Source organism: Austrofundulus limnaeus, unplaced genomic scaffold, assembly GCF_001266775.1.
Source record: "Austrofundulus limnaeus strain Quisiro unplaced genomic scaffold, Austrofundulus_limnaeus-1.0 Scaffold137, whole genome shotgun sequence".
Lineage (NCBI taxonomy): Eukaryota > Metazoa > Chordata > Actinopteri > Cyprinodontiformes > Rivulidae > Austrofundulus > Austrofundulus limnaeus.
The window spans coordinates 953,878-975,898 of record NW_013952539.1 but is presented as its reverse complement, the minus strand read 5'-3'; the positions used below and the strand labels follow the sequence as shown (position 1 = coordinate 975,898).

Here is a 22,021-nt window from a genome sequence, read left to right as displayed (position 1 = left end):
ACCAGGTGGAAGCTGAATTTATATCAGGCTGACTGCTTTAGGGAAACAAATATGGTGGAATCAGAATCATTTTGAAAAAGACATTTAGTGGAAATAAAGGATTTTTGTGAAATCGTAATGTTATGATGAATTCAGAGTAACTTGGAAAAACCATTTTTGTCAAACAATAAATTTTGCATTCTTTCAAATATTGACATGAATCAACTTGATTGAATGCTAAAAGATAAATCAATAAAATAGACGTTCACCTACATCTACCAAGCTACTGTAACTCTTATTCCCTAACATATGTGCCTAAATAATATAAATAAATAAAATAAATAATTTGTGCTGAATGGTTGAGCCACATAAAAAGCTTACAGGTTTTCTAATTTGAGTTCACATCAACCATCTATATTTCGTTTATTACTTACAGGCTCATGTTTATTTATGTATCAGTATGTTGGAGGCTACAGAAATGTTTGCAGAATGGCGCCCTCTGGTGGACATCCCGGAGAAGCACACCCACACATAATCTGCAGGGAAAAAATGTTAAAAGAATTCACTTCTTGTTTGTGTGGTGAGATTAACTCAGACAAAACACCTTCTACCATTAAACCCAGCAGTAATATTTTTCATTTTAAAAARACGAAAAAATGTTTTTAAATTAATGCTGTGTTCTGGTTATTTATGCACAACAGTCAATTCTTTTGCAGTAAGAATTAAACACCAAAAATTAGCACTAATACAAATAAACTTAGATATGTTTAATTTTTACTTATCCGTGTAGTTATAAACAGTTAAAAAGATAAACTATTAGTGCCAACCACATTAAATCTGTTCATTTTATTATATGAAAATAAAGCAGCACATCTCCCCTGATTTAATCAACTTCAGTTGTTTGACACTAACAAGCTGCACAGAATAAATGTTTTTATTTTAAAAAGAACAAACTGATAAATGTAATCAATTCAAACAATCCAAACATATTTACAGACACAATCTGTTAAAAAAAACATTTTACAGCTGCAAAATTGACCCCATGCCCCCTTAAAAAAACAACTAAAATGAAACCTGAAAGTATTCAAGCTGTAAACGGCTAACATTGTCCAGCTGTACAGATAATCTTAAGATACATTCATTCAGGTTTTGAAAACTGTATTCATGTGACCAAAAGAATTCACTCTTAAAATAAATAAATAAATAAAACGATGATTATGGCTTAAAATAACCAAAATGGAGCTCTTCATTTCTGATTGTTTCAGAATAAAACAGCACAAAGTTTGTCCGTTATGTCAGTTAATCTCAGCATGATCTGCTGCCAAACTGCTGCGAAGAGCTTTAGCTGATGATGAAAAGTACCTTCAAACCAAAGATTGCTATTTTGTTAAATTATATTGTTCAACAAAGTAAACAAATATAAAACTGTAATAACAAGTTTGTGTTCAATAAAACCCTGTAGCAACTGAAAAACTTTAGTTTAATTAAATTCCTGTAAAGGAAGACTTTTCAATAAGTGAGAACACAGAAAAACAAAGAACTGATTGAAATTAGAAGAACTTGAGCACCAAATTAACYGTTGCATCTCAGTTTTAAACTCCAGGCTTTAACCTCAGATCCACACAACTAAAAACTACAAAAAACACAAAAAAATTAATTCAAACGGAGCAAATGTTACAAAACAGGAGCCAAAATTAAAAACTTGGTGGAAGACAAGGGCCAATCTGTCAGTATTTATTAAGAAAGAAAATAAACGTGTTGAGATGTCAGATTATTCATAAATACAAATGAACAAGTTTAGAATATTCATAACTTAATGAAGAAAGAAAACTAATAAAATTTTGATTTTTTTTCGGTTTTTAACATCTTTTATATTTCTTCATTTCTTTTTAATCTATGAAATCATTAAAAACTTTACCAAAAACCTCACACTGAAATAAGAAGATAAATAAAGTAGATTTACTGTTGCTTTGATGCATTTTACCCAGCTCATCCTGCACAGATTTTATGGTTTTTGACGATTTTTTTTAAACAAAGATTTGTGTTTTATCAAAAACTTACAAGTAATAAAACAATTATCTTTTTTTCAGAAAACACACTCAAAAAAATTACTAAAAAACACTAATCCAAATATTCAGTGCTGTTAGTTCAACTTTAGACTCAAATTAATAAAAACAGTATCTGCTGTGATTACTTTATATGTTTTCTTTCATAAAAAGTAAAATTATCCCTGAAAAAGACCTGCAAACATGAAAATAACTAAATTAAATAAACAAATCTTTCTCAGACTCACATTCAGATTATCTGCTGCAGTTTGAGCTCTGTGGACTCACTCAGCTGCTGGTTTCAGAATTATTTTTATTTTTTACTGCTGGACATCATCTTTAGTTTGTTTGATCTAAAAGTCAAACATTTCCACATTAGAGAGAAAATATAAAATCACCTACAGTGACTGCAACAACACAAGACAACAGTTTAATAAAAATAAGACATTTGTTGGGTAGAGATACTCTTTATATTTTGCACAAACCTTAATATTTTACATTGTTTTGCATAAAAGGTAAAAAAGGGTCATCTGTGTGGTTTCACATTTCTCTGATTTGAACTAAAAAAACAGAGCATCATTTCTGCCAAATAAAACACACATTTCAAAACTTTTATAAATACTGAAACAAGAGGCAGAAAAAATTAATGTCTGCAATTTTTTTTTTTTTTTTTTTTTAGAAATTTGTGGATTTAAGGTTCAATTTTCTGTCATTTCTCTAAAGACAGATTCACATTGTCAGCAAGGGGGGACGAGGGGCCAGGTTTTTATTTATGTCATGAAAACCATCTGTCAGGGAGGGACTGAAACAGCTCAGAGCCATCATCATCATCATCATCATCATCAGATCCGTCTCCAAAAACTGCAACACACAGTTTGAAGCCGATTACACAAACAATTATTAAAATTACTTTATCTGCCTAAAAAGAGCTGAAACCTTTAGAATATCAAAGCATAAACTGAAAATCATGCAAAACAAGAAGTTAAAATAAAACCTTTTTCTCCCTCTGTATTAATTTCTATACAGACTTTTCTGTTTTTTAACTTCTTCTCACAAAAACTAATTTATAGAGACGGTAAAACATTAAAATAATAATAATATTGTTCAAAAGAAACAACCAATAACCAGCCAATTAATAACAGTTACTTACTTGCATCAGCTCCATCTTGATCTGAATCGGAGTCATCATCATCATCATCATCATCGTCGTCGTTATTGTTGTCATCACTGCTGCTGCTGCTGCTACTGCTGCCGAAAATGTCTGCCAACTGGAGAGGAAGCAAAGACTGACTGGATATTTACAAAAACATCATGTTAAACTAAAGAAATTGTATTTCCTGCAAAAATGCTTATTGTTGAAAACTTTAGCTGGAAGCTGCTGAAATGSAGCTAAAAATGTGAGCTCAATCTGAAAAGCTGAAAGAAGCATTAAAAAGTTTAACTTAGCAGAAAAATAGCTGAAAGGAGCAGAAAGATTGCTGAAAAGGCAGAAAAAAGCTAAAATTAGCTGAAAAACAAGCTAAAGTTAGCAGGCACAAGTTGTAATTCACACCCAGATGATAAAATGGGTATAAAAAAAGTTAATTAGCAGAAAAAGATGCATGGAAATACAAAAAAGTGACAATTTGTTATAAAATAGCTAAAACCACCAAAATGTGCAGTAAAACAGCTAAAATGTATCTGGAAATTCCTAAATCAGCACAAGGAAGCATAAGGAGCACAAGTTTGCTGAACTAAGCAGAAAGAAGCTGAAAAGTCACCAAAATGTAAAATTAGCTTAAAAAAAGCTAGCTTTGGCTAATAACAGCTGAACATTAGCTAAAATTGCAGAGGATAGCTGAATATAGCAGAAAACTGTAAGAAGCATAAATAGCTCAAATTAGCAGAAAGAAGCACAATAAAAGTAGAAAACAGCAGAAGAATATCAGAAAGAAGCTGAATTATAGCTAAAATTATCACTAAAAACTAGCTAAAACTAGCACAAGGAGGCTAAACCAGAAGAAAAGGTGTAAGGTGCTGCAAAGGTTTAGAAACATTTTGAAGGATTTTAAGGATGTTGAAAATAGCTCCATTCATTTTCAATGGGAAAATTGAGGCTGAAAAAGTATAAATAGCTGAAATACTAAAAGTCACAGTCAGAATATCTTGAAGGAGCTGAACGTTTTGATGTATGAATTGTTAAAACACCACAAAAATTGTGGTACGAGATGCGTGTCAAAAAACGTACGGAAGAAAAAATGATTCAATAGTGTGAACACTTGTGAAGCGTTCACACAATAAATATGACTTCATTTTAAACCAAATGTTGATTTATGGCTCATTTTCTAAATTAACCAGTGAGAGCACAGAGCGCGGGGAAGCTTCAGCTACCTCTTCAGCTACCTCTTCAGCTACCTCTTCGTCTGCAGGCAAATTAGCGCCGTCCCTGTTTTCCCGTTCTTCGTTTTCCTGTTCTTCAATATCTGCGAGTTCCTGAATGAGGGGGTCGATATCGAGCACATCATCATCGTCGTCGTCGTCGTCGTCGTCTGAGTCTGAGGAATCATTGTTGTCCTGATCCTCATCATCCTGGAAGAAAACAGAACGAGCTGAAAACTAAATATCCAAACCCCCGACACAAGCGTGGACCAGGGCAGAGCTCGGGGCAGATCTGTTTTTCTTTTTGTCGTTTCAGAGTAAATGTAAGAAATCCCACCTGATCGTCGCCTCCTTCCTCGGCCAACTTCTGCCGGCCCACTTCATAAAGACGACAGATTGTGTCCAAGCTGATTGAATCCTGGTTCTGCACAGAATCAGGAAGTGCATCAGTTGTGTAGTTTTTTTTTTTTAACTAGAATGGAAGAAAGTCACTTCCAGTAGTTAAAAAGTAAAACTTCAGTGGTTTTTACACATTTATATGATGCAACAAACAATGTTTTTATTATTTATCGTGAAACTGAACTTTAAATTCTAATCATTTATGCTTCAGATGAGCTGAGTAGCCAAATAACTACTTAATAAGACAAAAAGGGTAAAAATGAAACAAAAGTACCTCTATGACAGCCAGGTAGCAGTCCTTAGTATCAGTACACAGATCAAAGATGTTTCTCTTTACATCCACTGTGGCTGGTAAACAGTACACAACAAATACATTGAAAATAATTATCTTTAACAACMCAACCACCAAACAAATGCAAATAAAAAAGGTGAGCCAGGAAAAGGTTTTCCATGTGCATTAAAGGAATTAAGACCTGTAGTTAGCATTATCAGACAGTAATCAGATAAAAACATCTAAACCAGAGGTTCTCAAACTGGGGTCCCAGGACCCCCAGGGGTCTTCAAAAAAGTTCAATAAATTGTTAATTTGGTTTTTATTTAAAAATTATGCATATGGGTAACAATGCACTAGTAAAACAAACAAACAAAAAAACATTTCTATGGAATTCAGAGGATAAAATGACAGTAAATGATTCTTAAAATAGCATGGGGTTTATGAGGGGGTCCCTGGAAAATTTTCACCCTTGCAAGGGGTCCCCAGACTCAAAAAGTTTGCGAACCCCTGATCTAAACAACCTCGAAATCTTATGAAAGCCAAAAACAATAATTACTGCAGCATAAAACATTTAGTAGTTCTTTTAAATCTAAAAACAAAAACAGTAAATAAACACTTCAAAAGGTGAAAATAAATCACTTTAACTAACTACAGTAAGAACAACTTACCGATAGGCTCGTAGTCTGTGGCATCAAAGGTTCTGAAGGATGAACCAAAGGGACTCTTCATCTGCTGGTCCATGACATCTTCCTCATCGTCAGCTTGTAGCATCGCTGTGCATGAAAAAGAGCAGGTGACGTGTGTCGTGTTGTGTGGCGTGACGTGTGGCGTGAAGTGTGACGCAGTGTACGACAGTTAAATTTTGTCCCTGTCGGTTAGAGAAGAGACGCGTGGGCTCGTACCTCCATACATGATGGTGCCGTTGCTGTTGAAGACCACTCTGCACTGATCCAGGGCAGGAACCGTGTGCAGGAGGTGGAAGGTCCTCAGATCCCACTGATCTCTGCTGTCAAGACCAACAACGGTTAGTTTTTTACTGTTTTAAACGAGACACTGATACTTTCTGTAACGTTTGGTTCGTTAGTTTCAGGACAGCAGCAGCATTTAGGGCGTGGAGGATACGATCTCCGTGTTAACGATGACCTCCAGGCCGTTGGGATGGAAAACCCCGCTGATGTTCATGTTGAACTTGTCGAACTTATGGATGGCTCGCGACCCCCGCACGTCCCACAGCACGCCGTCGTTTAGCACCAGGTCGTCGGTGGGGTTGAAGGTGGCGCAGTTCCTCTTGTAATTGTTGGCCAGGGCGGGGTCAATCAGGGTCAGAGTCTTCTGACCTGTCTGGATGTCGTAGATCTACAGAACAGAAGAGAACCTTTCAAAGCTGTGCAGAAACTAAAAGAAGTAAACATTATCTGGACAGGTTTTTAGCAGCAACAAACACTGAAAAATGAGCGGTACCTACATGAGCAACTTGGTCTTTGGTGCCGATGACTCTGTCCTGACAGAGTTTACTAAACTCAACGTAGTGATCGTCTGCAAAGGAGTTCCTGGGGACAAAGAAAACATCAAAAACAAATTAACACAACATCCCTCTGGATTGTTACCGATGTGTRCAATTACACAAATAATGATTGTTTTACTTCATGCTAAAGACGTCTTCCGTGCTCCAGAGAGCCGACAGGGGGACACTCCAGGAGGCAGAGGTGAGAAGCAGTTTGCCGTTCTGAGAAGCACAAATAAACATAAGAATGTGTGTTTATTAAAGAAAAAACGTTGGACAAGAGACAGAAAGTACATAGATTTACAACTAGTCCTTCCTGATACCGTTATWTTAGAACATCTTTCAATTTTATTTGTATAGCACATTAAAAACAACAGCAGCTGACCAAAGTGCTTCACATTTTACACCATCAGCATAAAACAAAAAATAAAACAGAGATATTCACAGAAAACAAGTTGAGGAAAAGCATCAGGGAACTAAGAACTCAAGCTGTATTAAAAGCCAGTGGAAACAGAATCAAAAACGCCCGTCTATTGTCTGCGGGCAGGTTGTTCCAAAGTTTAGGTGCCACAGCCCAAAAAAGGCTGATCTCCTCTGAGCTTCATCCTACAACATAAAGTTGAAGTCGGTCCGAGAGATATGATGGTGCAAGTTCATGTAGGCATTTATAAGTCATCAAAAAAGTTTTAAACTCTATTCTCTGACACACAGCGAGTCAGTGAAGAGAGGATAAAACTGGTAAAATGTGTTCAAAGGTACTAGTTCCTGTTAAAAGCTGAGCTTCAGCATTTCCAACAAGCTGCAAACGTGAACGGGAGGCCTGACTAACCCCAACATAAAATGCATTACAATAATCATGTCTGGTTGTAATGAACTACTCTCTCAAGGTCAGGTCTGGTTAAAACAGGCTTAAGTTTAGCTATCTGCCTCAACTGGAAGAAACTCTTCTTTAACGACAGAGCTGACCTGCTTATCAAACTTAAAATCMGAGTCCAAAATCATCCCCAGGTTAGAAACAGATTGTTTAAGATATGGATGAAGAGAGCCAAGATTCACAGGGAGAGATCCTGATATAGAACCAGGGCTGGACAAAATCACTTCAGTTTTATCATCATTAAAACTTGAAAAAATTGACACCATCTAGGCCTTAATGTCATCCAGGCATTTCAACAGWGTCTTTATAAAACTATCAGTACGTTTCATGTGCATTTAAATCTGACAATCATCACCATAACAACRAAAGTAAAGACCATGCTTCCTTATAATAGACCCCAGTCGAAGCAGATATTCTGAAAATAAAAGTGGCCCCAGTATCGAACCATGCGAGACTCCTCAAGAGATGCTGAAGTGGAAATAAATTTCCAACATTTAGACAAAAGCGTCTGTTACTCAAGTAAGAGCAGAACCACTCTAAAGCTGTTCCAGTAATCCCTACACAGGGTTCTAACTGCAATAAAAGGATAAAATATATACTAAATAATAAAAAATAAAACTGAACAGCAGTATCACAGGCTGCAGTAAGGTYCATCAGCTCAAGAACCACAAACTGACCAGTCATTTGCTAAAAAGATGTCATTAAAAACCCTCACTAAAGCTGTTTTGGTGCTGTGTAAATGTTTAAAACCAGACTGGAAGATTTCAGACACTCTTTCATTTAAAAATTTTCTTCATAATAAAACTAACTCAGTTGAACCAGTTTATCTGTAAAAGGTTTAAACTGTTTGTGTGTCAAAATACCCTGGCGGGCTCCAGGTGCGTGATGGCAGAGGTGTGGCAGGTGTAGTTGGCCTCCTCCTGTCCTGTGAAGATATTGTAGAGTTTGAGGTGACCGGAGACGGTCCCCAGAATCAGGAAACGCTCGCTGGCTGAGAAGGCACAGCAGGTGAAGCTGCTCTCGTCTCCATCGCCCTCGTGGAACATAGTCATGGGACGAAACCTTAACGCAAGAAGAAAATCATAAAAAACACACACTGAATTTTCACAGCACCAGACATTATTTAGTTTAAGGCAATTCTTCTAATAATTAGATTTTAGTCACATTTTATTACCTGCTAAATATCAGGTGTCTATCCAGACACCCTCTGTCCACGCCTCCATATTTTGGGTACAGCACCCTGCTCCCCAGGCGGGTAGTGAAGTTGGGTGATGCCTGGCGCCTCTGCTTGGGCTCGGGGCAGCGGTGAGGAGTAAAAAGGGAAAACGGGGGGCAGGTGGTGACAGGGTTGCGGCAGCGGGCATGTTGTTCCCTCAGGTACTCTGTGATGATGCTGTCCAAGGTCGGCGGGGAAGGAACGTGGAGCTCCAGCTGTTTTTTTATAGCTGGAGTCTGATCGAGGAGATGAAGACGTTAGCTCTTAATGCAGTTTGGTGCTACTTTAGCTAACTCATACATCTAAATGTTTGGCTGGATTGAGATTAGTGTAACATTTAAATAATCAAACTACTGGGCAAATGAAAACAAAAMAAAAAAAAATACAAAAAATCACCAACCTGTATAAAAGCACCGTGGTCAGATTTCTGTTTTAGTGCACGGAGTTTCTTCCCTGAGTTGCAGCTGCCCGAAGGGCGATCACGTGAGAACAGAATCCGGCCGACAGGATGTGAGCCCTGTCCGTTAGGTGCAGGATGAGGGGTATGAGGAGTCAGGACTGCTGAGGTAGAAGCCACGGAGCTCGATGAGTGAGGAATGACGAGCGATCGAGAGGCCGACGCACCCGAGGACACGGGAGAGGTTCCAAAATGGCCGGCAACACGAGCCGCGATCCCGCCGGCTAACCGACAAGTCCTGGGTACTGAAGCGGGAGGCAGAGGGGAAACGTAGGAGGAGTTTGGACAGAGGGAAGACACCGAGGGTAAGTTTGCCTCTTTGACGAGGGTGTTTGCCGTTTCGTGGAGTCCTTTGGCCACGAGGTGGTTCCTGATCAGGATGAGGAGTTCCTTCTCGGGGAATGCGATGCGTGACTGGGCGACCACATTAGCCTTCTGCAAACGAGCCAGGGAGACGTCAGTCCCCATGAGGAGAGGCTTGCCGGACACTCGCTTCATCAGCTCGGCGGCATAGTGGCAGAAGCGCACGTGCTCGCTTCGTTTGTCCTGCAGCACCGGCTCCTTCATCAGCTGCAGAGGGAGGAAAACAAACGCATGGTAAGTGAAGTCCGTAAACCTTCAGGGATTTTTCTCCAGCRATGAACATCTGGAGCTCACCTGTTGAATGTGGCCACTGGAGAAGAGCGGCAGCTTGCTGATGATCTGTCTGATGGCAGCACTGCGGGAAAGTCCAACTAGAGCCTTGCAGCTCAGAGCACGGATCAGGTCTGCGTCTGTGATGGGCACCTTCACCGACAGCAGAGACAGAAGCACCTGAAGGACACAAGAGGTGAACAAAAACAATGACATCTAAGAGAACAAGACATCCCATTTGATTTGATTTGATTTGATGATGCCTTTATTGTCATTGTACGGAGCATAATGAAATTACATTTAAGAACACCCATTCAAGAAGACACACATGACAAAAACATGGGGTAACAGGTCAGCAGGTCATGCGGCAAACAGCAGGGGTCGCGCTACCTTTAAAAAGAAAAACTAAATACCACACAAGGTTAGATGAGAAAAAAACATTCTATCAACGAAATGTGACACACTATGGTGTTTATAGAAAAAACCTCTGCAGAGCAAGAATTTATTAGCCAGAGGAGTAAGTGAGTTTAGAGGGCGTGTATCTGAAGCCATGAATGTTGTATGCACTTGTGTGAATATATGAAGAAAGAGTCCGAAGAATCGAGTCCCCCAAAGAAAAACCCCACAGTTCAGAATACTGGTGTTGATTGTTCATTCTGTGCAGCTCCCGATTGACCTTCAGGGGATCAGATTAGACGAAGTGTGTGTGTGTGTGGTGTGGGTGGGGGGGGGGCCTCAACATAAACACTAAGAGAAATTAGATCCACAGCTTTTCAAGGCCACGGGGGGGGGGGGGGGGGGGGTGCAATCTGTAATCAGTTGTTTGGGAACAGAAGAAAATGTTTCTGCTGGTACATCTCAATGTGGCAAATCCAATCAGACAAATAACGTGGACAATCCTACCAAGCCGAGCTATCAGCTTCTCCAAGATCAATTCCATCTGGCCAGCAAAGTCCAGGGACCATAGCCGGCCCGCGACCCTCAGTTTAGAGGGAACCGCTTGTAGACCGAGTCCAGCTCGCACAGTACGTGAGTCTGAGTGCTGATAGAACAGCAATCCTTCATAGTGGTCAGGCAGACAGGAAATGGTCTRAATAGCCACCGACGCTGTTTTGCAGAACACCTGGGGCCTCATGTACAACGACTTGCGTGGATTTCTTACTGAAACCTGGCATATGGTCAAACCCAGAAAACGGCGTACGCACAAAAAAATCCAGATGTATCAAACTGTGCGTACGCCTGAATCCACGCACATTGCTTTTGTACATCACAATTAACGTGGAACTGAGCGCAGGTGAGACACCTCCCCTGACACGCCTTCATTAACATGTTAAATAGATGCAAATTACTTCCTGCATTTGTGAAGGACACGTTTGAGTGATCCCTGTGCGATCAGAAATGATTTCTAATGTCATAAAAATAATGATTTAAATATAATGTGTGTGAAAAAAAATCCTAAGTAAAAATAGGAATAAAATATGTTTATCAGGCAAAGAACGAGCGATTGTGTGCACGCTGCTGTGTTGCGCAACCGGCTCATCCATCCATTCTGAGTCTGAAAATATTAACTTTGCGCATGAGTTTATTACCATAATTACTGTAAACACAGAGGAACRTAAATGTTTGGTAGAACATAGATCTTAGTTTATTTCGTAGCTGATATTAAGAAACGAGTCTCTGCGTCTCAGTAGAGAGTTCACATGACGTGACGTGATGTTGGAGAGTCCCCACAAACGCTGCGCGCGCCGCAGCCTTTGTGTGCAGTCTCTTTGTCTGTCAAGCTTTTGCTCTCCTACTTACAGCATTTTCACAAGTTGTAAMGTGTACTTCCACGTGTCATTTTGGAGAAATCTATAACAACGTAAACGCCAAGTATGAAACACCTCCACTGCCGTCGAGAGTGCGCGCGCTCCAGAGYGCGACCATAACTCAGCCTTTAGAATCATATGGATGAGACGATTCYGTTGGTCATGATTCAGCTTTGGGTGGACTGGACTGACACAGTCCCGATCGGTCTGCCAGCTCCCTCTGGAAAGCTCCTGTGGAACCCCAGTTCAACCACTGCTGCTGCACGTGCACGCGGCTACTCGCTGCGTCGCGCTCCCAGAGCGCAGCATTGCCAAACTAAAAAATTATTTTTCCTCAAAACGGCTGATGAGCCACTCGTCATCAGAAATTTCTATCTGTTTATAAATAAAAGCTCTGCATGTTACACTATTTATTATATCCTCCAGTAARKCTGAATCCATTCCTGTTAAATGTATTTTTGGCACAACTTTGCGCGTCCTTTATTTAACTGCGTCCATGTGGATGTAATAATTGTTAACCATGTGTGTCTGCTGTGAACAATAATCATTTTCACATCATGAACAGTTTCTCAGAATCACCTCTAAGTGTCACCAATGGAACCAAAGCCACAGAAACGTGCGTACGCCAGCCCTGGAGTTTGCGTGGGGCTGCATACATTTCCACGTTCAGTTGAGTTTTGATACATCCGGAGTTTTGCGTGGATAATGACGTACACAARGTTTTTGTGCRTAYGCACCGTTGATACATGAGGCCCCAGGAGACCACCAAGCCAATCTGTAGAATCCAGTGATCAGAATCCAATATATGCTAGTTGAACAGAGCAGAACAGAGGTCCCACATGTCCTCCCATGGAAAAAGAATTGTTCCAAAAATTTATTAAGAGACCAGCTAACCAAATCCATAAATAAATCCATAATTTTCGGTTCGGATGAAAACATAGAGAAGGCTCAAAGCAGCAAAGCAGGGAAAGATAAAGGAGGGCAGGAGAGAAGGAAAGTGTCTTACTCCTCCGAGAGCAGAAAAAAATGTATTATTATTATTATTATTATTGTTGTTGTTGTTGTTGCACATATACATATATTTGAACGGTTTACCTTTATACCATTATTGCTCTGCACTAGTTGCCACATCTTGGTCAGCACCAACTTAAACAATGTTGGTGCAAAAACACCAAGGGTGTTGATGTTTTTTTCTGGAGCGCACACACAATTTATCACCACCTGGAGCARAAAGAGGGACGAGATGAGAGTCAAAGGTTGTCAAAAACCAAAGAATTTAAACTGAACTGCAACATGGACCGTTGCAGTTATTTAATCTAAACCAAAACGTTCAATAGCTATTGTGGCCATTCTTTAAGGCTATACACCCACATGCTGTTAACCCACAATGCATTGCTTTAGAATAGCAACAGATTTGCTTACTTGTAGCGCAGACTTTTGAATTTCAGCATCATTAGCAAACACATCGCCCTCAGCAACACCCAGAATGATGCTCATACCTGCAGCAGAAAGACAAAAATACAGTGAAATACACGATTTCTGAAACTTAAATTTTAAAAATTGAACATTTATCTTAAAATCTAAATATAAACTGGAAAGTGTTTCTGACCTACTGTGGAAACAGTCGACCTGTTTTCATCCAAAACCTCTACGGTGTCAGCCAGCACCAACTGGACTTTAGGAACCACCGTCAAGATAGCCAGGATGTCCAATGAATAGCGCGCTATGTCGCTCCTGCATAAAAAAATAATTAAGAACAGTAAAAGAAGTTTTTTGTTCAGCTCGTTTGTTTTTAGGGGTTCTGTTAGTTCACAAAGGGTCAGATTACCTGCCGATGTAGGTCTTCCAGTCGGCAGCTCTGGAAATGAGCTGCAACATTAAAGGAACACAGGACAGCTTGTAGAAGACTTCGACTGCTTCCCAGTGGAACTGAGGACGTCCGCACTCGATAAGAAACTCCATCATCTCAATTACTTGCTCTCTGGTGTACGTACAGCCCTGGAGACACATGCAGGCTTTTATTAAAGAAAGTTTATAATAAAAGTTAACAACTGACAGAAAACCTCTAAAAGTGCTTCCATAGGAAGTATATGTGACACCTGATACATGTTATTAACCAAGTGAAGAAAACTTAATTTACCAGAGGGGACACATGACAAACTTTATACCTTGTAAGGGGGCTGGTGGGGAACAACAGAGCCACTGTCGGAGCTGTGCAGGGAGTGTTTCACCTGTTCAGTCTTCACTCCAAGGTGAGCCTCGAAGTACCTTCAACAAATCAACCCATGGTGCAGTTTTGAATTTTAACTTTGAAATTAATTTCTCTGTCTTTGCATTTATTCATGAACCATTTGTGCTTCAGTGCAAGCATCTACTGCTCTACCTGCGCAGTGCCATGCACGTGTGCCGGACCGTCTGTCGGCTGGAGAAGACCYGGTCATCGTTCATTACGGACGCCTCGTTTTCTGTGTTCAGGATCTCCAAAGTGCTGATCTGCAGGGAGGAAGAAGGCATCAATAAAACAAGGTTTTAATTTGAAAGGTTTATGGCAGACACTCATTTATGCTTCTATTCTGCTACTTTTAGCTTTTAAACATTTTGCTACTTTTAGCTTCTAACTACAGTTAGCTTCTTTTAGCTTTAAGCCAGAGTATTGCTTCTTTTAGCTATTAGCAAGTGTTTGGCTTCATTTAGTTTTTAACAAATCAGTTTTAGATTTTGCAGCTTTCAGCATTCTGTCATTATTTTCAACCTTTTTTTTACTTATACGTTAGCATTTTGAGGCTTTTCCATTAAGCTAACATTAACATGAGGTGAGGAACAAAGTTTAACTTTCAGACCTACAGTAAGAACTTTCTTCTATGAATTTTTCTACAAACAGGATCTCTACTCTTATTTCCACATTATTTTACGCTTCTTAAATAACAAAAATTGCAACAACTAATTGGAAAATGTATGATTTTTGTAACTAACCAGGTTGACGAGTCTGCGCAGGCCATCCTGCTGGTCGAACAGCTGCAGCACCGCCCTGAATGCGAATGAAATGGAGAAAAATATGGTGGCGTGGCAGACGCCTGACGTGTGGGACGACTCCAGCAACCACAGAGCGTAGGACACCAGATCTGACAGCACACCCTCTGGGAGCATGCACACCTATGAGCAAAAAGAAAGAAACAGAGAATTAGAACTGCAAGCAGATATGAGCGGGTCCAAGCCACGCAACGCACCTCAACTTACGGTATGTGGCACGGAAATTTTATAAAGTGATCATTTTGGTTTACCAGGARGAGATTTGGTCAGTTCTGAGTCTGAAATGTTCTTTGAGAGTTATGACTGTTCCCTCTGGAAGTCAAGAAGAGCCCTTTTTGTTTGCTAATGTTAATTAGCTTGGTGGCCATCTTGATTTGTGGTGACTTTAGAAGTTAATCAGTTGTAAAAGGTGAGTTCACTGACTACTTTCTGGGAGCTTATTTCTAATTCTATCCATCCTTATCACCTCAACATCTTCAGCTGAAAAGTTCTTCAAAAGTATGTAACTGTAACATAAGATGTGCAGATGTTTGTTGTGCACATTGACCRTACCCTCTCCATCGTGTCCATGTTGTAGGCCAGGTAGTAGAGGCTTAGAGAAACTCCTGTCGCCGCCATCGAAGGCCTCGGGATCTCCAGAAGTTTCTGCACTCCTCCGTGAGCGATGAACTCTGCAGCAAACTTTTTATGCAGCAGCAGCGCAGAGAGAAACTGAGAGAACGCACAAATTAAGCAGGTGTTAACGAACATGATCATATAAGAACAAGCAAATAATATCAAGTCATTTAGAAGAGAAAGGTAATTTGCATTTAAAATAAATAAGGTTTTAAACTGGGAGTAAAGCGCTCAAACACTGAGTTTGTTGTGAAACTAAGAAAAGAAAAAAAGAAATTTATGCACAAGAAACATTTCAAAACAAAAGATTACTTTGTCTCTTCTGACGTTCTTTGTCACTGTAAAATGTTCATTAGTAGCTGGTTTGCTCTACAGAATGTAGAAACACAAGTATAAACATAGAACTGCAAAAACATTTGTATAACCTGCTATTATATATCAGGATTAAGGTTTCCTGTTTTTATGATCTCCATGACCCGGTTAGCTAAATAAAACAGCAGAGCCCCGCCCACAAAATGTGAGATTATCTTTTACCCACAGGCATCTTTCTCAGTGAGCGAGGAGGGTGGCTTAATTATAGATCATACATCATTTTAATCTGGTTACGAGATAGGTCTCATAATATGATTATTAAACTAAATTACCAAGTTAGTTGATGACTTACAAAATTTAGTTCATAATTCCACTGAAGACATGACACAAACTATATTTATACAGTAAATAAATAAATGTATTTTATGACACCAAAACCAGCCTTAAATATAAAAAAATGTAGTTTTAGTTCAAAAGGATCATTTAAACTTTGTCTTTTTTAAATTATTTGCAACAATAAATGTAACATTTGAGAACTAAATATCTTACGAGTTTTTAATTTGTAACCCAAGAAATTATCTTCAACTGAGCTTTTTTTCCCCCCACTTAGAAATTTTCAAATATAAATCTAAAAAAAGTCCAAAACTGATATTTGCAGATTGATGACGACATTTAATTGACTGTTGGGATTTAGAGAATTTAATAAACTAGTAAATTACTTGATAAAAACAATGAAAAACCTTGTGTTTAAAGAACACAAACCAGAACCGATTTATCTTTTCCTTATATACAAGTAGTTTCTGTTACTTAAGTAAAAAACTAAATAAATAATTTATAAACCAGTTCAGTCTTACCAGGAGAGCATCGAAGGTGAGCTGGACGTGTTTCGTCTTCCTGAGTTCGATGTAATTCATCAGCAGCGACCGGGTGTCGAGTTGCATGAAGACTGCGAGCAGCTGTAAAGATGGAAGTATTAAATGTTTGTAATGAAAACTCTTCTTGTTCTGTTTGAGGTCATATTCTGTGGTTAGGACCCTCACCTCCTGGTATTCTCCCAGGGGGGTCAGATACTGCAGGATGAGCCTCTGCTCCATGGCGGGGCTCAGAGGAGAAAGGCAGTAATCAGAGCCGATCAGAACCGAGCTCATCTCAGACCAGGACCAGCTGCTGGGCTGTGGTTTGCTGGTTTCAGCCCTGCCTTCCTCCTCCTCCTCCTCCTCACTCCTCCTGGAGGAGACCGTGAAGTTGAGCTTCTGCTTAGCCTTCCTCCCATTCTCTTTTACAGCCTGTTTCTTCGCTCCTCCTCCTCCTCCTTCTCCCTGAGTGGCCTCCATCTTCTTCCAGGCTGAATCTGCTCTTTCTGGGGGGTAAGGTGAGTCTGGAATTTGGCAGGTGGGGCTGCTGCTACAACCATCATTTCTCTGTGTTGAACACGATGGGAACTGAGGTTTGATTTTTGTTGCAGAGCTGCTGCTCTCTTCATCCTTTCCTTTCCCCTCGTCCTCCTCGCCAGCGTCTTCCMGCTTTGTCTTGCTTTGTCGCGTTGTTGCGACGCCTGAGGTTCGATCGGTTTCATCCTGAGAGTCCTGAGGTAGGTTCTGGCCAGTCTGGGTGGGAATAAAGTGGCTTGAGGCCTCTGAGGCTTGCAGCTCACGCAGACGATTAATCATGATGGAAACCTGAATTTTGCAAACAAGCAAAGTGGCTGGAATTATTTCAAAAAACTAACTTTGAGACTTTGCAATGAAAAGGTAATTATAGTTTTAAATTCTATCATTTTTGAAGACAAGTAAAACCTCTGAACATGTTTTGGTTTTTAATAAACAGGCCGACAAATCTGATAAATATCCATTGTTGAATATATGTTGGTAAAAATTCTCTAATAAAAGTGAGACAAACAATATTGTTTGTGATATTTTCTCAACACTGAGGCCCAGATCCAAACCCAGACATTCTAGCAGCTCTATCTTTGTAAACACAATGAATTTTAGAGGAATCCAGCTGAGGCAGCATCACTTTAACAGCTATGGTATATGTTTCTTTTTAACTCAAATATATTAGGTATGATATAATAAGAAAAATAATTTATAAAAATATAAACTTTTTGAGATTTACATGAAAAATGTGAACATCTCGCTAGTTTCCCTTTTGTTGTATTCTCCCTGTTTGTGTCTGTCCCAAGCAAAAAAGTGAACCAAAAAACAAAAAAATAATCCTTAAAAACTGAACTACTTTTAAAACACAGAAATTGAATTTTATCTAAAAGATGGATACAAAACAATCTAAATCTTAAATATGTTTTTATCCACAGCTGTTTGTGTTCTGGTTTTATCTCCTCACAACATGCTTCTTTGACCAGATGCCTGCTGGTCTGAACTCCTCGTGAATCGCAGAACACAAGAAAAGTAAATCAAAGTGTTTTCTCTGTGCGAGACCCACCAGCTGAACGTTCTCCTCTTTGTACTTGGCTGCCACATCCTGGTTGCTCATGGCTCTGGCCAGCAGGCCTGTGGCGTAGATGCACAGCGGTCGCTCAGCTTCAYGGGCCCAACTGAACAACTTTGCAATGAGGCCTTCCTGTAAACACACACATTAAACAAAATAACGCTTAAAGTGCCAGCGACATAAAATACAGTATTAGTAATAAATATGAACACATTTTTGGAAAGATAACATTGACAACATATTGCAAAACTAATTTCACACTGCTGAGATGGAAAGTTGTTGAGATATTTGCATGTGAAGAAACAGGAAGTGACGTCAAAGGGGAATGTCTGCATGTAAACAGAGCGTTGCTACAACAGCTAAGACAGACTGTAGAGAAGAATCTGATGCTTCTTTAGATTATTTTGAGTCGCCATCAGAGAGACGAAGAACAGTTAAAGTTTAAATATTGTTTCCATAAAGAACAGAGTTGTCTTTCTTAAACAGTTCCCCTTTGATGTCACTTCCTGTTTCACTTTAGCTGAACCAAGTTCAAAAGAAAATATGTGATTTATGTGACAAAATGAGTAAAATCACGTGTATTATGCAAAATTTCTTAAACATAAAGTTGTTTTATTTTACTTTATGTATCTGAAGGATATACACATCACAGGCACTTTAAACATTCACTTGTAAAAGAAGTTTAAATGGTAATACTGAAGCTTTCACCTAATAATTATCATTTCATTTTTACCTTTTCTTCAAAGACCACAGTGGCATCCAGAGCCGGCATGATGTTCTGAAGGAGCCGACAGGCCRCTGTGTTGAGGTTCAGCTCTCGACTGGACATTATGTAAGAGTCCAAGAGCTGCAAAAATACAAAAATGAATGAAAGCAACTCTGTTAGTTTTAAATGCAGCATCTAAATGCCTGAAGTCTAAATGATCCCTGAAAGTGTCCTCCTGGATTCTGGATGTTAACACAGATTCCTACAGTTATATAAGCTGAAGCTGTTGTGGCCAAATCTCATTTCAGCACATCCATCCTGCTGGTTCAGAACTCATCATGTGTTTATCACTGCTGACATCTAACAAGATTTCTCTTTAATAAGTGGTGGTTTAGTCTCATGAAGTGAATTAAACTACATTAATCAGTCACTGAATTGTTCGATTTAGATTTTTACAAATTATCTTTGTTAGAATTTAATAGAAATGTGCATTTCAAATCTATGCTGCTACATGAAGAAACAAAAAGTGAAAAAAAGAAACGAGCAGCTGTTACCGAATTAGTGAAGTCGTCATTCATAAAGAGCATCTTCAGCAGCTGTCCGAGCATACAGTCCGGGTCCGCTCGTCCTGCAAATTTACACACAATCCAGAAACTCAACATCTTTTCCTTAATTTCATGAGTTAAACAGACTTATGGAATCTTGTCTGTCTGCTCGGCTTTGGATTTTAATGTTTACTGCAGTTTAAAAACACATTTGTGTGCACCAGTGGCCACCTGGGTGACGATCATCAAATGGATCTGGGTCCGCTTTGTTATATTCTGTAGTCTCCCGTTCAATTAGTTCAGATATTCTGAAAACAAACAAACAAACAAACAAATAAATCAGACTTCAGACACGGCTGAGGCGTCGACAAACATTCAGACAAACAGAAAAAACATATGGAAAGACTCKGACTTGGTCAGGACGGGCACCAGTTGCTCTGTGGCGCCCCGCCGCGCTTCTTCCCACTCGTCTAGCAGTTTGGCAAGATCCGCCTTGGCATCCACCGCTGTGGCCACCGCCAGGGCAGCCGACACAGCAGCTGTCAGCGCAGACGAGAGGACGGCAGACATACTGGGTGACGGCTCTTCAGACGGGGAGGACATCGCTGCCTGGAAGACAGAAGCAAGAGGTTCTTAGCGGTTAGCACTGTTGTCTCCCAGCAGGAAGGTCTCGGGGTGGGCTTGGGGTTTGCATGTTTTCCTCTTGCCTTTTTTTTTTATTCTGTACACACAGCTCAGTCTAATGGTTCCAGACTTTAGGGTGGGGTATGTCTAATGAGCCTGAAGATAAACCAGTGGAGCTGAAAACAACAAAGTTCTCTCTTAAACTTGTTTATTTGGTAAAATCATCATCTACTCAATTTGAAACAACCCAGAAATCTAAAGGTGTCATACTCCTCCCTAAACATGTGAAACTAGATCATCTGTACATATATTAATACATCTGTACATTTTTTATTTTTAGTCTTTTTTTTTATATTTAATTTACTGTATTTTACCCATGACACTCACCAAACGTGCAATGTACCAAACATCATCTCTCGTTACATGCTGTACACATTTTCTTAATATTTCTATTATTTTTATTGTACATTGCTTATGTGTACATAAGTGTGTTTATTTTGTAATCCTGGGTGTTTATACTTATTTTATTGTAGTGTGCTTATTTTTTTCTTTCACAGTTTTCTGATCTGAACGGTTGCAGCTGTAATACCTGTAATTTCCCTCAAGGTTCAATAAAATATTCTGATTCTGACAAGGTCAACTGGAATGCTTTTTAGCAAGACACTTGATAAAATAAAAAAGATAAATTAAAATAMTATTGATGCCTCTAATAAAAGCTAAGCACCGGAGTAGGTTAAATAAATAACGGCTGTGGCTTTCTATTTAGAAAATAAAAAAACACCAACAAACTGATCTCAATTTTTATGTTGATCCTGTAATCTAGTGTTTTATTTATCTCTTAATGGGCAGCTTATATTACTTAAAATAAATAATGCAGATAATACAACCCAACACAAACTATAGTTTTTTTTATCTTTGTTAGAATTTAATAGAAATGTGTGCATTTCAAAACTATGTTGCAATATAAAGAAACAAAAATTAGTGAAAAATCTGATGAATGCTTCATCAATAATAATATTATCCTCCTACACATAGTTTAGTACAAAATTTTAAATCTATGAAGCACATTTTTAAGATTCAGGTAAATTTATTTGCTCTATGTTAACTTTGTTTAGAAGGAAAGAAGGTAAAGTTGTCATTTTAAATGGTTGCAGACCCCTGTCTAATAAAGAAAGTCAGTTTTACATTAATTTCCTGATTACATTTATTTACTTTACACCACTTCTATTTTAAGTGGGTGGGAAAAGTTAACTATTTGCTTGAATCTGAGGTAGAAAGATCCTCTCTTTCCCTCAACTATCTCACCATCAGTTGTCCGGCTGTGGCCCGACGCCGCCTCATCTCTTCAGCAAGTGGTTTCAGAGGTTTTGACAGCTGAAAAACARCCCCCGACAGGCTACAGGTGGGCCTGCGGTCAGTCAGCCGCCGCTCCAAATGACACTTTCTGCTCGGTTCCGTTGCTGAGCTCAACTTCAAGTCCTAAAAGTCTGCACCCTCCTAGTTCTTCAGCACTAGTATCTCTTTCTGTTAATGTTACGGTAAGATAAGCTCGTACGGTGCGGCCGCGGAGTTCAGCGAGTGTGAGAAGAATCTGACAAAAAACAGCCTCATGTTGTCACATTCAGGCTCAGCTAGCAAGAGTTTACACAATGTTTTTTAACGTTACTCACCTGAAAACGCGCTTCCTCTGCTTAGTGTTGCGGACTTCGACTCGTCGTTTTCGTGAAATTACACCCAAACGTGTCCGAAAAGCGATAAATAAAACAGTCTGGACGTTCAAAGAAGAAAAAGCAAAAAGTTTCACGTTTATTTTCAAACTTCTCCCGGCGACTCGTGCGCTACGTCACCAAATGGGAGGCGACGGTAGATGACGACAGACGTCGAACTGCATCATGGGCCTTGTAGTTCAGAAAGGTAAAAGGATTTGTTGTACCTAGATTTTAGAAATACTCAAACATGGAGCCGTTTTAGATAACTGTTTTGAGGCGTAAAGTTGAGAAATAAAAAGCGAGATGATGGGTAATGTAAAGAGAAATCAAAGAAATAAATTTGCAAAAATAACTAAAAAAACTACAAAATAAATATTCTGCTACTTCTGACAAAACAACAACAATTTCCATACAACCAAAAACTCTTATTTTTGATACATGTTAACAACACTATAGTTTGTAAGCAACCTAAGCATTTCCTAATATAA

General features: G+C 39.2%; 1 protein-coding gene across 5 annotated transcripts; it reads right to left on the bottom strand.

Moving 5' to 3' along the window:
* Nucleotides 1-895: 895 nt before the first annotated feature.
* On the bottom strand, nucleotides 896-21,658 carry LOC106522859 (protein VPRBP). 5 transcript variants are annotated; one of them, XM_014016062.1, is made up of 30 exons: nucleotides 21,495-21,658; nucleotides 19,613-19,809; nucleotides 19,432-19,508; nucleotides 19,210-19,283; nucleotides 18,683-18,796; nucleotides 17,944-18,081; nucleotides 16,545-17,183; nucleotides 16,359-16,460; nucleotides 15,130-15,288; nucleotides 14,521-14,700; nucleotides 13,931-14,040; nucleotides 13,716-13,815; nucleotides 13,376-13,545; nucleotides 13,157-13,281; nucleotides 12,970-13,046; nucleotides 12,643-12,768; nucleotides 9,764-9,919; nucleotides 9,050-9,676; nucleotides 8,608-8,885; nucleotides 8,297-8,495; nucleotides 6,699-6,781; nucleotides 6,521-6,605; nucleotides 6,178-6,411; nucleotides 5,958-6,051; nucleotides 5,724-5,828; nucleotides 5,056-5,129; nucleotides 4,720-4,806; nucleotides 4,407-4,592; nucleotides 3,175-3,310; nucleotides 896-2,885 (listed from the first exon to the last, which is right to left on the bottom strand). In XM_014016062.1, the coding sequence occupies exons 2-30, from the start codon at nucleotides 19,801-19,803 to the stop codon at nucleotides 2,800-2,802; spliced, it is 4,812 nt and encodes a 1,603-aa protein (XP_013871516.1). In that variant the 5' UTR covers nucleotides 19,804-19,809; nucleotides 21,495-21,658; the 3' UTR covers nucleotides 896-2,799. The 5 variants fall into 5 exon arrangements, with proteins under 5 accessions (XP_013871516.1, XP_013871513.1, XP_013871512.1 ...); XM_014016059.1 differs by lacking the exon at nucleotides 21,495-21,658 and adding an exon at nucleotides 21,130-21,262 and having other exon boundaries at nucleotides 3,175-3,292; nucleotides 4,395-4,592; XM_014016058.1 differs by lacking the exon at nucleotides 21,495-21,658 and adding an exon at nucleotides 21,130-21,262.
* Nucleotides 21,659-22,021: the final 363 nt, after the last annotated feature.